The sequence below is a fragment of the Halichoeres trimaculatus genome, unplaced genomic scaffold, assembly GCF_033239565.1.
Source record: "Halichoeres trimaculatus isolate MK-OKI-2021-1 unplaced genomic scaffold, fHalTri1.1 fHalTri1_scaffold_10, whole genome shotgun sequence".
In the NCBI taxonomy this organism is placed as follows: Eukaryota; Metazoa; Chordata; class Actinopteri; order Labriformes; family Labridae; genus Halichoeres; species Halichoeres trimaculatus.
This window is the reverse complement of record NW_027437187.1, coordinates 19,488,149-19,505,348: the sequence shown is the minus strand read 5'-3', so window position 1 is coordinate 19,505,348 and position 17,200 is coordinate 19,488,149. Positions and strand designations below refer to the sequence as shown.

Genomic DNA, 17,200 nt, shown 5'->3' with positions numbered 1-17,200 from the left:
GAGTCAAGCCATATATTTAAGCCATACACTTGCTCTCTTCTTTCTGTTTGTGCAGTATGTTCTCACAGTACATGTTAACATGATAACCGTCTGTAATTTTCCATGACATTATTCGTCATGGACAGTTATAGACATTATATATAACACTCAACACTCAGGGGAAGCTGCATTTCAAGTCAGTGCCAAAGTTTATCTTTTTGAAAATAACTTTTCCTGAAACTGAGGTTCAAAACTTTGGCATGTCTGTCTTCTAAAGCAACAACAATCCTTCACACAGAACTCACTGTCACTTGGCTGTCTTAGCGGTCACTCAAAGAGGACCTACAAATACATGTCAACATGTCTCCTGCTTGGATGATATTGCTGGAAAGCACCATGACATCCAGCCCCCAAGGCCCCCTTTTTTTATTTAGGGGGAAGATTTGGCTGAACACAACACCCTTTTTCTGTCTGTTGGACTTCAATCACAAATCTTGTCTGTGTTCTAACTGATAGTCTGTGAACAGATCTACTGGAGAAATGCTAGGTCAAGAGCAAAGCTCTGTGAAATTAGCAATCATTTTTGAGCTGAAAGAGCCTCAAATTTATCTTCCAAGGCTGGATTTTTGAAAGACTGTGTCCACGGATCGGTGATTTTCCTGGCTCAAGTTTAAGTTGCACAAATGCTTTGAATAACCACTTCCTTCCTGACTACCAACTTTAAAATAATGAATATAAATGTGTAGGGCCTTATCACTTGTTCATTTTGAAATAAAGAATATACTAGTGCTTTGATTAAAAAGGATAAGCACCCACAGAAGGAGCACAACCCTTCCTCCTTCAAACTGCTTGGTCTACCAAAGCCTTTTGTGGCCAAAGTAACCTGAGTAGCATTGCCACCTTCAGTAGATCTGGGTTCAGGTGAGCTCTGGATATTGACAATACTGATACAACTTGAGACCTAATAAACTGTTTGGCATTGGCAGAGAAGATTTGTTCAATATTTCATGGGCACATCCCACATACTCAGCTCATCTGCTCAAATGTGGTGCCATTTGAAAAGGAAAAGATGGCTTCTCAACAATACTTTTATTTGGTTGTTTTTGTTTTGTTTTGCCAAGAGACATTGTTATATCAAAGAAATAATCTACCAAACACAAGTCGCCTTACTTTTTGTGCTATGTTTAGTAATGCGCTACTGTCATACAAAAGCTGACAGTATTCAATCTCCGGTAGCCAGCACTTGCATTAGAAAGTGTCACATATTATTTTACGAAGGCACAGACAAGCTAAAAACTTAACCTTTATTCTAAGCTTAATTTAACATAGCTTTGAAGCTAACACACAAAGACTGCAGCAGCTTATAGTAATTCTCAGCTAAGGATCTTTTATGGTCTGTCATGTGCAACAGGAAAAAAAAATGAGTTAACTTGGAATATGTTGATGCTAATTTTAGGATCAGATGTTTCTTCAATATGTAAAATGTGTCCTCCATAGGTAATGTGTCCCTTGTGAGCCGATTCATCCTGGATGCCGGTCTGACAGCAGAACTGGTCAAAATTTGGAACGAGCAGGCAGTGTAAGTGCCAAGTCTTTCTGTTCATCATCTTCTTTACTTTGGAGTAACAACTGATAACGGTTAGAAATAAGCATTTCTTCTTGTGTACCAATCTTTGCTGCATGTCAACGCTGTTCCTTTGAACCACTACAGCTGATGCCAAATTTATGCACAATTTACTGACATACCGACTTTTATTTCTTTCTTTTATACCCTGAATGTTTCGATCATGCCTAACAAGTAAAACACGATGAAAGCTAAGCACAAAATTGACATCACACCCCAACCGTGCTGAGCTCTGCCAAGACATGCTGTTTTGAGCAGAACATAAGATAATCAGGACAGTATGTTTTGTTTCATGGTATGCCCACTTGTCTAAAGTAATCTGAACACACATTTACACATACAGTTCAGAGCATCTGTTCAATGCTAAGATACATAGAGACAAGTTACTTAGGGTGTAAAACAATTTATGTTATGTCTGCAGCTCAGCTTCACAGTTCACCAACACTTTTTTCTGATATGTGTGATTGTCTTTGATGTTTGATTGGCTGTTGCTCTCCATGTTGTCAGAGATGGGATCGTGGCCAGATTTGTAGCCACAGATGGAGGAATCACAAGAGTCTATCCGAGGAGGTACTCTCCCCTCTTTCTCCTCAGTTGCATGTTCATGGTTAGCATTACAGCTTGGCCAAATTTCTGGTGGTGTAAATGTGTCAGATGAAAGTGAATACCGACTGTATTACTCTTGAGGCAGAGTGCTTTTGGCTGCCTTACTCACCTGCTCCTCTGGGTTTTTTTTTCCTTAGACATGGTAGATTAGACACTTGGAGATGAACTCCCAGAACTTGCCCGGTCAGAATGGGACATGGGTCAAATCCACAAATCCACTGCTCAAATGCAGATCATTTCCCTCAATTCCTTTGTCGATGCTTTTATCTGAGCTACACTTGGGGGTTCCTCTTGGGCAAAATATAAAATTCCGGTTGAGGATGAATGCACATTTATCCAGGCTATAAAATAAGAAATACAATCAGTTTTAGCCTTTATTGGATCATGCCCTTAACATACATCAACTGCACTGGGTGTGACTGGCTCTGATGACTAGAACTTGGCTCTAGATTAAAACATAAATTATTCAGATAAATCAAACACATTTCCTTGCTGTATTATGCCAATAATGCTTTTTGAATAGTATCACATGGATATATATTTTTCTTCTTAGTGCTGGGGAAGAGTGGACAGAGAATCCAGAGACATACGAATCCAGCTTCTACAAAAGGACTCTTGACAATGACATTTATATTTTCACCACGCCATCTTTTAACAGTAAGTTTGCTGAAAGGTTTGGAAATGTGTATTTGTTTACTCATTTCTGTGCATGAGGCACTTGACTGTGGTCTGGCACTGATCCTATCCAGCTCCCTAGTTTTGGATGTCTTCCCAACACCACTGGCCACTGATATCACCCTCTTTATCCTTCTCCTTTCCCCGCTGTCTTTCAACAAACGACCCCTCCCACCCTGCATATTTCCTGTTATCTCCACTGATCTCTCTAACAGACATCAGGACAGGCTAACTTCAGAATAATGTGCCATTGCTCACGGCTACACTTGACTGGATTAGCACATGTCCTGGCTCTGCATGCTCCAATCGCATTGCATAAATCACAAACAGTTAAAAATGAAAATAATCGCCCACAATGGAGAGCGATTATTCCCATTTTAACTGTAATTCACATTCTGAACATTCCCTGCTATGTACTACAAGAGTGTGCCGAAACTGCCATGATTATTGGTTCTCTCTGTCTTCTGTTCTGCAGCAGAGGGGAGGGAGAGCGTTTCTGAGTCAGGTATTCTGGTGAGCAAAGCAGTGGAGCTCACGGTTAATGAAGTCACACTCAAACCAGCAGGTCAGTCTTGCTGGGACCTGATTTACTGCCTCTTGTAATGCAAAATAAATTGAACTATTTCATTGCTGCTCAAGCTGCAGCTCTGACTGTTCTGTATTTTTTTCTCTGCAGTGGTTGGAGTGAAACTAAATGTCTCATTCTGGATGAACAGTTTTATGAATGCTACTTTAAAATTGAATGTAAGTTCTGCTCATAAAGCCGACATTTTCATTATAACCTTGGATAACTTTGTTTTCACAACTGTTTTAATGTTTGTGACCTTTAGTGCAAGGATGAGATCTGTGGCTGTCTGAGGAACGACAAGGTATTGTAAACAGTTGATTTGTTTTTGTTTAATCATACTGTTACCTGCCTTCTTCTCACCGTTAAAGTGCTGTTGTTCTCATCTTGCAGCATGTTGACTGTGTAATACTAGATGATGGGGGATTCCTCCTGATGTCCAATCAGGATGAGTATATCAACTTGGTGAGTCACAAGATGCTTCATCTTACCATGTAACATGTTTTGCAAAATCATTTTCAATCCATAACATGTTCCAAAATGCAAGATCTGTTTCTTTAAGGTTAGAAAAAGTTCAAATTTCAGACTTTGCAGAAACGTTAAACTTTTTGCCAGCCTTTCTATATACCTAGCTCATCTTACCTTTCCAGTGGATCCAGTAATCTTATTCAAAGGTCAAATAGCAGGCTCATGACTCATCTAAGTTATGAGAATGGCCCGTTAGCTCAGGGCAGCTTTAAAGCTGCTGCAGGACAGCAGCACATCCACATCTCGGATAAAGTTCAGCACTGGATGAAAAGGATCAAAAGAAAGGTTCTGGTGGGTTTTAGTCCGCCGGAGTTAGGCAAGTCCCCTGTGTGTGCAAGAAGTCATCTTTGCTGTGTTAACTCTCCCCGGCTGCTGCAGACCCCTGTGAATCAGTAGTGGGATATACTGTGGGTCTGAAAGCTTTTCAGGAAATCTGTTACCTTTAATTCATTCCACAACCGCATGTCTGGCACACAGTTTATGAAGAAGCACTCTCTTGTCTCTCTTTTTTTTCCTTGTTGTACATTTAGTGTTTCCTGGAATAAGAATTCAGTCTGTGCTTTAGCAGTTCTATGGTTTTGACCTCTTTAAACCATGTTACAATTTAGCTCATTGAGCAATTACTCTGATTGTTTTTTGTTATCTGTTTAGTTAAAGGAAGCTTTTTTCTCAGTATGAAAACAATCTTCAGAACAAATTGGTTACCATCCCACAACATGATGATGATACAGCCTCTAGGAGTGAATGCACTTTGTAACCAGTAGTTTTCAGATCAGTAAAACCAATAGTGAGAATTTGTTTTCTATCTTTTCTCCCTGTCCGTTGTTTACATTTCAACCGGCAATTTGAGAAATGAGTGGTAGTTGGAGTAGAAACATGACGTCTGTCTCTGTATTCCTTGCTGCACATGTCGAAAGAATAAGAAGCAAAATCAACATCAAAGGATTGCAGTTGGGTTGAAGGATTGCTTTACAGTCAATTTGTTCCAAGTCTTTATTTCCTTCACATTGACTGTTTCCTACACTCAACTGAAACAGTGGTGGAAATGATTATGATTACAAACAGAAAGAAAAACATTTGGATGGATTCTACTTTGAGGAATAAAATCTCTCCTTTCAAGGAAAACTAATCACCCAGATTCTTATCCACCTGATTCAGTCATACTAAAGTCTTACAGATGTGACTGTGACAATGGATGCACTTGTTAGTAATTCTGGTTTTCTTCAACCACTTACAAAGAGAGGCTGACTGTGGTAGCAAAGTGAGAATGTTTGATTAATGGACTTTATAATATGTTGACACATACTTGGCTAATAAAAATAAGGAAGTGTTCTGCACTAGCTGTGGGCAGCTACATTGTTGTTGAATTGGCTCATTTTGAGGAGTCAAGTATTTTCATAACAAAACAAAAAAAGTGAACCAATGTGCAATTTGATTGGCTGCATCTGTCAAGGGAAGTACTGCACAGACTTTCATTGACTGTGTGTGTGTGTGTGTGTGTGTGTGTGTGTGTGTGTGTGTGTGTGTGTGTGTGTGTGTGTGTGTGTGTGTGTGTGTGTGTGTGTGTGTGTGTGTGTGTGTGTGTGTGTGTGTGTGTGTGTGTGTGTGTGTGTTGTCTAGATAGGTCAGTTCTTTGGGGAGGTGGATCCCGTGCTGATGATTAACCTGGTCAACACCTCCTTATACTCCTTCAACAAGACCTATGACTACCAGTCTGTGTGTGACCCAGAGAAAGACAGCAAGGCTGCAGCAGGACCGCGCTCTGTATATGTGGTAAAAAGCAACACTTATACGCAGTCACTGTCTTCCACGTAGTTTGTATTTGAAATTTGCATTAATCTAGATTCTGGGGAATAAAGGTTGAGCCATACTAATGGGTTTAAAACAGACCCAAAAGTACTCTTAACTAGAATGTATTCATAATTCCTTAAATGGAAATGTATTTGTAAGTTCTTCTGAGACTGGTGTAGTGTGCTGTTCTCATACTAAATGATCTGTGTCTGTTAAGCATGATTCCTGCCTGTGGATTGTTTAGAAAAGCAGCATTTGTATTTTGAAGTCTAGACCTGTAACTGTGCTCTAATTTATCTCTTGTTTATCCTAATTTGTAAATCATCAATGCACTTTTAGCATTTTAAAAAGGGTATACAACTTGTAAATCTTAACCTTTTCATACAAATCCTTTTGAGACTGTTCCACTGCTCTTCCTACAAGCTACAACTACTTTGAGTCTGTTTTAAGTCCATAAGAACTTCAGTGATTTTTAATATATTTTGGTTGTATCACAGTATAATCCTGTTTTGTTCCCAGTTCTAAATATAATATATATATATATATATATATATATATATATATATATATATATATATATATATATATATATATATATATATATATATACATCAATACAAATACAGAAATAATGGTTCAATGTTTTTTTTTAATCCCTTTGTACATTTTTTCTCTCTTTCTTTCCTTTCTCCAGCCTACCATCGCAGACATGCTCAGTATTGGCTGGTGGGCCTCCACTGCTGCCTGGTGAGTTGCAGGTTGAGATTATTTGTGAGTGTTTGCGTGTGTTTGTGTCTGTGTTTCAGGGTAGGAGTACATGTTTTCTTAAGGGTAGGAGTTTGTATGAGAGTGGGCTTGTGTACCATCGAGGGATAAAGCTGGCTGGGTCAATGCAGGACAAAGACGGTTACACATTATACTGGATTACTTTCCAAATGACTGTTCAACCGTGTTATAACCGAAAATAGGGTGACTGATACTTCCCCTGACATTTACATCACCAGTGACTCTGTCTTCTAACAGATGTGAGTCTTTATTGGACAGTGTTCAGTTAATAAAAGTAAATAAGTTGAAGATGGTTTATTGACTCATGTGTGTGACTCATTCTTTGTTTTTTTTTTATTCTTGGGGTCTAGGTCAATACTTCAGCAGCTCTTTTTTGGTCTTATGTTCCCAAACCTTCTGGAGGCAGGTGAGTAGCAGAAGCTAATATTTGTCAAAAGTCACGTTGAACCAAAGTGAACCCCAACACTTAATTTATTTGTTTTATTTGAAGTTTCTTTTACACAGATGTCAAACCCTATGTCTTACTTTCAGTAGAGTCAGCAGACGAAGACATACCAGATGCCATGTTTAAGGAAAGCTGCATCACGGAGCAGACTCAGTACTTCTTTGACAATGATGAAAGATCCTACTCAGGTGTCCTAGACTGTGTGAACTGTTCCAGGTATGTGGGTGTTTCCATATATCAGGATACATGCAGAAATCTGTAAAAGCTACCACCCTGTTGGCTGTGAATGTGTTGTTAATGGGTTGTCTTCTTGGGCAAATCCCATCTCTTATTTTGGGTCTTCTTCCTGGACACTATTCTGTTTAATGGTCTGCAGGGATAGTGTTGGCTTCCTGGCTTCTTTTTTGTGCTCCAGCCTGATTTCAGACAGCTGTTATGTGAAGAGTCCTGCTCAGGGACAGCTTACCTTGATCTGTCAGTGAGCAGAGTCACAGAGGAGAGCACAAAAGCGCTTTTATCTGTTTTTCTTCCTAAGCTCTCTGGCTGTACTTCAAACTCACTAATACACATATTCACAAAGCACTGCACATTCACTTTGCTCTTAACTCCTTTCTGTCAATTCGGACTGTCAGACAAGGTTAAATATGGCTTTAATTACTAGGCATTATAAGTCCCACGTGTCTGGTCCTGTACTCCCCAAATGTTAACGACTGTGGACACAGAAACTTTCATGACTTCCATAAAAAAAAGGTAGAGGGGAGGAATGAGTGCTGCACATGTGCGCACAAACTTGCACTGTATGATTTATATTGTACCTACAGTTTACCATGTATGCATGTCTGTGTGTGGCTTTGAATGCTTCCTAGGATGTACCGCGCTGAGAAGCTGCCAAACACCAACCTAGTGTTCCTGATCACTGATGCCAAGGCAACGTGTCTGTCGTGTGACCCCAGACCACTGCGACAGGCTGAACAACCCTGTATCCTTTCACTCAGCTTGTAAAAAAAAAAAATCAAACATAGACTTACACTTCCTCTTCACTTTCCAGCCCTCAATCCATCATCCATATGACAGTGAGGCTTTGAACTCTCAACACAAGGACACAGCTAATGAGTCTGCAGCAGGTCCCCCTGAGTGTTCACAAGCCAATAGTAAACCAGATGCACTGCAATATTAAAGCCTGTCTCAGATTACTGCTCAGATTAGATTTTTTTGTTTGATTTCATCTGAGCTGTGGGCTGCAGTCTGGTTGAGTAAACACTAAGAGCATGGGTATGAACAATACATATTATATTCAAGTATTTATGCAAACTGAGTAGCTTAGATTCATCAGATAGATTTTATGTCAGTATATCTATCTGACACATGCCCTTAATGTCACTATTTGCCAACGTATTAGGTGCTGCAGGTGTTGCTAATAGAGGTCAGCATAGAGTTGCATTAATTATAAATTATAACACTGAACAGATTAACACTTTCAATAACTTTGGTACTGCCATTTAGAGCTATTCTATTCAATTTCTCTGACACAGTTTATAGAAAACATTTGGAATAAATAACCAAGCTGACAACTTGGAGCTAAATAAGGCTTTCTGGCAGTGGTTTGAAGAGTTGCTAGAGTCAACATCATATAGTTGTTGTTGTTAAAAGTGAGAAAACAGCTCTGTTGATGATGTATTTTCCTGACACTGTCTGTTTAGCTGAAGGTCCCAATCCATGCGAGCTGGCTCAGAATCCAAGATATCGCAAAGGGCCAGACGTGTGTTTTGACAACAATGAAAATGTAAGAGGCAACTGCATGTGGTTTTGTGTTGTTAAAAGCTCCATTAGTGACCCTTCACTGTTGGTTTGTCAGCTTCTTTCTGGTTTTGATTTCTGCAAAGATTCAAACAAGTATTGGCTGCCTGCTCTTTTTCTCTGATCCATCCCTGAGTTGTTCATTCAGTTTGTTTACTTTTATGGTTTCATTCATTTGAACTCATTTGCATGCAGTTAATTGTTTACTCTTGTCTTGTTCTCTATGATTTTCTCACTCATCATCTTTCATTCTTTTTTCTCCACTCTGCATCCCAATGGCTCCTGCTCATTTCTGCTAGGATGAGCCCTTGTGTCCAATCAGCAGAGCCTCTTCATTGAGCCCTACACCCCTCTTATTGTTTCTGGTGCTGGGTTCAGGGTTAGTGTACTTGCACTGCTTTATGTAGTTTCATTACCCACTCTTGATCTTTAGTATTACCAGATCATTGCAGTTTTCCCCGCACAAGCAAATCCAACAAACATATGGTTGATGGGTTTGATTAAATGCTAATTTCATGCACATTATGCAACTTTTTTAATCAAGTGTGTTGGGTAATATCCTGACTTATACCTATAAACAAAAGTGTAGGTCTTAAACAAATTGGAACAAGCAAATACCCATGAAAAGTTTCAAAACAGTGAAATAACTAAGAGTAGGGGTTATGTCTTTGTTGCATGACTTCCTACTTGACAGAAAACATTGTCTTCCTTTTCATTCTGCTTGATTTTATTTTTCTCCTGTTTATCACTCCAGCAGATGGAAAGCATATTGAACCTCTGCAGTAAAAAAAAAAAGTGCGGATCCGATAGCTCTTTACCAGCTTCACAAATGATACCAGCAGCTTACTTGACGTATTTAATTAGCATCACCAACAGCTTCCTAAAATTAATGCAAAGTTCTCTCGTAAATATGTAAGCTCATTTGGATTTTTTTGCCTCAATCTGGAAAGACTATTTTTTTGTTTCCTGGTAAGAGCAACAGCATCGTGTAGGTCTAATGGAAATCATGCCGTTTGATTTACATCAGTGAAACAAAGGAGAGAGTGAGATCACTGCATCACCACCCAACTTTGAACAGTTTATGAGACTTCCAAATATTTGGAATTATTATTCCTCATATCTCTGTGAACTCAGACTTTCATTGTGTTCTGAAGGCGTAGATCAGACACATAACTGGCCACTATTTCATGTGACTGCTTGTTTACACTGTGGAGAAGCTGAGAAGCAAAGGGAAGGGGGAGAATGGCCGAGGAAGTCGATGAAAAGAGAAAAAGTAGGCCTCGTCCCATTTTCCTCTTTCCATCTGTCCCACTATGTTTGGCTCAGCTCCTCATAGGAAGACAGTTTGTGTCCAGGCCAGTTCATTTTGCCAGCGGTGTAAACAGAGGAAGCTCCACACGGCTTCCTGTCCTTTGAATACAGAAGACTCCCACCTCTGTTTCTGAGGCCTTTGGCAGGCACGGGTATCCTGAAGACTCCCATCAACTAGAAGAATGCCGCACACTTCTGTAAACAGACACATGTGCATACACATACATTCTTGAAAGGCAGAATGAAGTCTCAGTCACCTCTGTTATTGCACGAAAGCATTATGTGACCAGTAAGATTTAGAAAAGCCCTCTCAGGAGGCTTGTTTATCTGTTCATGTCACGATTTAACATGAAACGGAACAGAGTATGTACTGGTCACACAGTTGGCTTATGAATGCAGCTCAAGCAGCTCACTCAGGCATGACTCTAATACATTGCTCAAACATTACTGTTAATGTATATCACACAGAGTAATACAGAAATGTGTACTTGAGCAGTAGCAGATATCAGTCATACTGATGGCTTGTGACTGTAGCTCATGCAAGTGCACGGCAAAAGGAGAGCTAGTGATATCAGCACAGCAGCTAGCTAGCTAGCTAGCTAGCTAGAAAATGTTGGGTAAAATGCTTCAATATGAATATTTTAGATGTAAAAGTTAAAGTAACATACCCAATATGCATTTCAACAACAGCTCGATAAATCACTTGAGCTGTTTGGCATTGGCGGAGAATATCTGGCAAATTGTTCATGGTTGTAACCCACATACTCTGTTTTGCTGCTCACCCCATAAACCCATGTCCCTTACAAACGTGGCTCATTCTAAAAAGGGAAATAAACAGACTTTCTTACAGTATAAGATTTATTGCCAAGAAGAATTGTTACAACAAAGAAATAATCAAAACACATACTCTCCTTCCCCTTGTGCTAAATTTATTTAGTGATTAAATCTTCATCATTTGCAAGTAAAACCATCATTTGTTAAAGCAGTGCTTGTAGAGAAAAAAGCTACCAGATGTAGGAAATGTTTGTCTCATTAATTTAAGGCTGATTTTTCCAACAGGAGGATGATTCTGACTGTGGAGGAGGGACCTGTCTAACTCCGTGTCTCTTGCCAATGCTTGGACTCCAACTACTGCTGCTGTGGCTCTTCACATCATTACAAAACTCATGACCCCTACACACACTCACACACAGACACATACACCAATCATCATCTCATCTTACAAGAGACACTCCAGCTATGCCATCCAGGATGTATGCAGAATATGTGCAATGAGACATTTTTATCAGCATTTCTATTTTCCAATGCCAAAGGGTGCTCATTCATTTCCCCACCATCATTTCCAAATACACAGAGACACAGTTACTGTGCTCAGCTGCACTCCTCCCCATGATATACTCCTTAATACTCTCCTATGGTGCAAGAGTAAGAGCTAACCAAACCCTTTAATTCTGCCTCATTTGTTTCTCAGATTATTTTGGTGGAAGTTGAAGAGTCGTCTCGCTATGCCAACTGAATATCATTCAAAGACTGTATGTTCACTGACAGCATTGATTTGTGTAGTTGTCAATATTGTTTGTTGCTTATTATAATTATTGCGTATGGATCATTATGCTGTAATGATAGTTCACTTCTGCAACTAGTGCAAATGATAAGAATATCCCTTCTGTTTGAGTGTTTTTTAAATGTACTGTACCTATCGCTTCATCTCTGATGATTTTTTTTTTTTTCCTTCTCAGAATCAACGTACATTTCATAACTAGCTGAGTGTTGTATTGTAGCAGCATGTGCTCACTACAGAGCTTAAGACAACACTTTGACACCAAAGCTACACACAGCACCAATACAGGAAAAAAACAACCGACTGCAGAGATGATGCTGGCGAGTTTAAGAGATTTCTCAGATGTAGGTGTTTTTCATCCAGGTATTTTAGAGGACACCCATCTGAATCAAAATTTTAGGATGTTATAGTATCAGATAGACTTGGACAGATAGCTACAGTTGTTTTCAATTTGACACATCAAATCCCCAGTGCCTACATAGTAGCTCAAACAGTCTGTTTCCTGAATGAAGCAGAGTATCTGAGTTGTTTACTGTCCATGTATGCTTCTATGCTTAAGCTCATGCAGAGCAGGGGGGTAGCCTCTGTCGTGACATGTTGTGAAATGGGCTAAATGCTGCAGTTTATCAGTTTTATTAGGCCCATGCAACATTGGGAAAATCAGATTTTCATTATGAAAAGGGCCCTAATAATCTCCCTCTTTGGTCACAACAAACCAAAAACAGACTTGAGCTTGTATTTCGACACCTCTCATCATCAGTCCTTTTTCTGTTACCTTTCTGGATCACTGACTCAGGAGCCAGGATGACGTTTGAATGCGATCAGCACAAGAATTTGACCAGTTTGTTTTCTTTCTGTTTCTTCTCCTCAATGTTCTCCTTCTGCTTGTTTCCTCTATGTGTTGCTTTATAAGTGCTGTGAAGCAGACGCTGAAAGCTCGGTGTCCATACGCTGCAATGTGACGGGATGAGCTTGTTCTGTGTTTGAACGCTGCCTATGCCCAGGGTCGCCATCAGGGCCAGTTGGAGGGAGCTTAGACCTCTATCAGTGGTAACCTTGCATTGCCTTACTTCAATCATTACATATAAATACATAAATGTTCCAGTGTTAACTTTTTTCTTTGCCATTGTAACAGTTATTCAGCTCTCTCTACCTTGCCTTCATGGTGACCTGGGGGTGTTGAGTGTTCAGAATATGCCTATCTATCAGAGTCGTGTGTTGACTTGTGTTTTACCAGGGGGGATCACATGTCTATGTGCAGGCATGTGAGTGTCCCTCCAATATCTGATTGTGCTTTAATACTGTACATGAATTACTCTTTTGTGGAACTTGACTAGCCTGAATAAATTTTGTATACATTTGTACACTTATACTATTTACTGTACAAAAGAGAAAATGAAAGAGAAGACAAATGTTTATAATATGGTGTTGATTATTGTGCAAATATAATATATTCACAATAAAAGTGTTGTATTGTTATGACCCGAGGTGCTCCAGCCTTTTCTGTCACATCTGGCAAGATGCTTTGGCTTGTGTGGGAGCAGACCAAACATGTCATCGTCTCTTGAGACGGAGACAGCTGCTGAATAGGGGAAGAACATCCGCAACTGTGTTAAACTGGGTTTGTGCATGAAGTAAGTGTAGGTGACTATGTTGTCAAACAGCTTTCTACATTTTGTTCTTTTTCCTAGGGCCCCAGTTTGACAAGACGGTCTGGTTTTCAAGCTCTGTGTCTCGAGTCCCAATGGAGAGCTATAAAACACCAGTTTGTTCCAGTTTTAGAGAATCCCTGTCCCACTTTTAACCAGTTGGAGTATCAAAAACAATGCAGCATGCTTGTAACCCTGATTGGTCTACATGAAAAGTGCATAACAAATGTATTTGATCATAGCTAAATTATCAGTGTAAAGTGTTTACCCTGAATTACCAGCATATTACTTAAAACTAGGAATGCACCAATCCAACTTTTCTAGTCCCGATACCGATACCGGTACCGATACCGATACCTTGGCTTTGGGTATCAACCAATACCAATCCTGATCTGATACCAGTGTTAAATAACAACCTGCACGCTCTACTGTGGGATAAGACTGGTAATGTTTTGAGTAAAAGACAAAAATGAGTACATATGGAATTACTGAAGTTATTTATTTAAACTATTGGTGTTTAAATGTTAAACAGCAGTTTTGTTAAAATGCTTCAGAATTTACAGAAATTACAGTTCGATGGTAAAAATTTTATACCTCATGGACTAAATCATAGTTTAGTCTTAGTGTCAAGTTTTGACCAATCCTTACCCACCGATACCTGATCCAGCTTTGAGGGGCTTGATTGGCACTGATACTCGGTACCAGGACCAGATCGGTGCATCCCTAGTTATAACTACATAACTTTTTACCACCAGTTTGTGCAAGCTTAATACATAATATAATTATTGTTGGTATTCATTAATTCTTAAACATCATGTTTTACACACAAAAAAAATGAAAATAAGAAAGCACATTGTTATCTTTTATTGTCTTAAATTACAGTTATTTACCTGCATTTCTAAACAAAAAAATGCTTTGGTGGTTGTGTTTGTTTCTGATAAGTCTCTAACTTTTCAGAGGATCCTGGTGTGCTGGCTCAAATTTGGGATTAAAAATGTAAGCTTTCTTTGAAATTCCTCACTGCTGTTCAAAATGGTGAAACCTAGGGAACTCATTCTGAGAAAGGTGGTCCAACAAACTTGTCAAGCTCTTTATGTCAATCAATGCCATTCCCAAGGCTGTTGCTTTTGAACTTATAGGAAAACACCTCTAATGCGCCTCAAGTCAAACTTATGTACTGAGTTGTCTGTACATGTGTCACTCTGTCTCTACATGACACTGATGATAAGAAAGCCAAGCTTGTTATACTGACAGGATTTGCTGCGTAACGTAAAGAAGGCTACCTGTCATACCAAAGAGAAATTCAGCATTTGAGCCTCCAGGAGAGTTACAGTGTCCTGGAGGGAAATGTAATGGGGAGCGACTATACTGCGTTTTGCATACACTGAAAGAGCCAATTTTCAGTTGCTAGCAGGAGAAATGCCAACAAAGAAAGATATATTCAAACAAAAAACATGAACATTGAAGACACAGTGAAAATTAAGGTGAAAAATCTAATTTAACCCCAAGCTCATGAGTGCTGGTCTGCAGTTCAGGGATACAATATGGAGGATTAAGGATGCAGGGTTTTTTTTTGAGTCAACGCGGCACGTTTTTTTTTTTTCCTTCTTCTCTTGGCATTTGTGTCATATCAGTCAGAAAATTAGAACAAATATAAGCTGGAACACTGACTTTTGGTCTTGTGTTTCTGCCCCCCTAGAAAAACAACTTCATTTTAAGATAGCCCAAGTTTCTCCTTAGCGTGTAAAGGCTGCCATACTAGCACGCACTTCATGGCCTCATCTGACACTTCCCCTGCATCACTGATTACAAACACAATAATTAACAATATTGAAATGATAATTCTTTTTCTGGTGGTTTCATTTCCTTTCATAGGTCACGTAGTCACATCAGAGTTAATCTAAGTCTGTTTTATAACAAACAAATCAACCCACAAACCCCGAAATTTAACTTAAAGAATGGTATATTAAAGCGCTTGATGGGGGGAGGAAAAAGGTTGATGAAATTAAAACACATTTTCTTTCACATGAATACCAGAGTGAGATGAAACAGAAAAGCAGACCCTAAATACAGCATCATGGTGGTGTTTTTCTACTACTTCTGTGGTCCTCTCCCCATGTTTCTAATTTTGTAACACTTCTGGCAACATCACCAACACAGACAGCACTGCTTTCTCTGCTTGCAGCAACAGAAAGCCAGATGCAAACACCACAGAACTACACGGCATTTGCAAAACGAGTGTTCTCCACTTGATGGTATTTGTGTTTATGTGATGGTAATCTAAGAGTCAATACGGCCACATTTTGAGTGAAGAGCATAAAGGCGTTTGTTTTTCTTGGACTTGTGTCAGGCTGGGAGGTCCTCATGTGTGCGCTGTATGGTGATGCCTCGAAGGGAGGTTGTAAGAGGATACTCTTGTAAACGGGCCCAAGGTCTTAGCCTTTAACATTTCTGGCTTAAGAAGTTACAGACGCAGGAGAGCAGGGCCACACTCCAGTTTCACCTCTTTTCAGTTTGTCATTCACAATACTTTAGCTAGAAAAAGTCAAGTAAGAAAATGAATAAGAAATTGAAACAAATGTTGTAATAGAACAAACTACATAATGCATTTACTTTGTTGTTTGGTCCTCCCAAATTTAGGTTTCATTTTCATCGTTCCTGGCATCAGTCCTTATAACAACTCATGCTCATCACAGCTGACATGCAGGGCCACAGTGACTGTACTAATGATGTCTTCATCACTGAGTCAACGCGGCACATGTTACAGCTTCCCTTTATCTCAGTTCTGTTGTTTTTCTTTTATAAGACCGTCAACTGTCAAAGCGGCAGAACACATGGTTGGAGAGAAAGAGGGCCCAAAACGCAATAAAGGTTTGGATGAAAGCGTGGGACTGAGGATTTGGCATGTGTCACACCCTCACAAGCCAAACACAAAACAAGTCCATATGTTTGCTATATTATGTAAACCATTTGTTTCGGACAGGAAAATGAAGGCAGATATTAAAATCATCACCTAATCTGTAAAGAACACATCATTTATCTATCCATCTACATTCTGGGTCAATGTGACCTGCTGTACCTGTGTTATTGAACATGTGCAAGTGTAATTTTAAAGGTGATAATGATGCATAGTTTAGTTCAGTGTTGCTTTTACAGTAAATCAAACAGCTTAGATAACACGGTTGGATGGGGGAATAGCTCAGGAACACTGACTCATTCTGTGTATTCAAGATGTGGATGCAGATGTTTCTGGCATAACCATCAAGTCAAACTGGACCATTACACAAAACATCAAATGCTTTCTATGTGAAGGATAGATCTGTTTTGTGTGCAAATTACCAAGTAACATATTACAAACATGTTTTTTTTAAAGATCTTTAGTCCTCAAACTTTCCTCTTTATCCGCTGATCTATCTTGCTTATTTTTCCAGAACATCAGCCGTGTGTTGTTCCTCAGGAAGGACATTTGACCTAGACTCAGACCAACAAACTGTATGAGTCATTAAAGTCTAAGGCTGTTTTTTTGGGTTCATTCCACAAACTGCAGGAAGTGACACATGAGATTTATGCTGCGTCAACAACATGACCTGGGTCATCAGTAAAGCCCTCTAAAGTTCGTTAACATTATTTTGATTATGAAAATAGCGTCTATTTGCGTATGTTCTAAGAATAAAGGCTATTTTTGGATCAGTATAACACTCAGTGACGCTATGATTGTACCATTAGTGCTATATTTAGTCCCAACACTCTGAGCAACCTTGAGATCATGACATCTAGCAGGGCAATCAACCCGGGTCTGAATAAACTTTGCTTCATGCAGTTTACATTAAGTCCAAAATTTTAATTGGCACTGTTTGTTCTTATTGGATTTCTTTATTAAACC

General features: G+C 39.3%; 1 protein-coding gene across 1 annotated transcript in view; it reads left to right on the top strand.

Moving 5' to 3' along the window:
* The window catches only part of LOC141796481 (voltage-dependent calcium channel subunit alpha-2/delta-1), a 71,071-nt gene extending 57,980 nt beyond the window's left edge, over positions 1 to 13,091 (top strand). Inside the window, exons 26-39 of the mRNA XM_074677636.1 lie at positions 1,477 to 1,558; positions 2,111 to 2,173; positions 2,763 to 2,866; positions 3,360 to 3,449; positions 3,561 to 3,628; positions 3,715 to 3,753; positions 3,843 to 3,914; positions 5,598 to 5,750; positions 6,463 to 6,515; positions 6,905 to 6,960; positions 7,086 to 7,215; positions 7,866 to 7,978; positions 8,700 to 8,782; positions 11,167 to 13,091. Coding sequence (XP_074533737.1) covers positions 1,477 to 1,558; positions 2,111 to 2,173; positions 2,763 to 2,866; positions 3,360 to 3,449; positions 3,561 to 3,628; positions 3,715 to 3,753; positions 3,843 to 3,914; positions 5,598 to 5,750; positions 6,463 to 6,515; positions 6,905 to 6,960; positions 7,086 to 7,215; positions 7,866 to 7,978; positions 8,700 to 8,782; positions 11,167 to 11,277 — 1,217 coding nt within the window. The 3' untranslated portion in view covers positions 11,278 to 13,091. The remainder of the gene's footprint in view (positions 1 to 1,476; positions 1,559 to 2,110; positions 2,174 to 2,762; positions 2,867 to 3,359; positions 3,450 to 3,560; positions 3,629 to 3,714; positions 3,754 to 3,842; positions 3,915 to 5,597; positions 5,751 to 6,462; positions 6,516 to 6,904; positions 6,961 to 7,085; positions 7,216 to 7,865; positions 7,979 to 8,699; positions 8,783 to 11,166) is intronic.
* Positions 13,092 to 17,200: the final 4,109 nt, after the last annotated feature.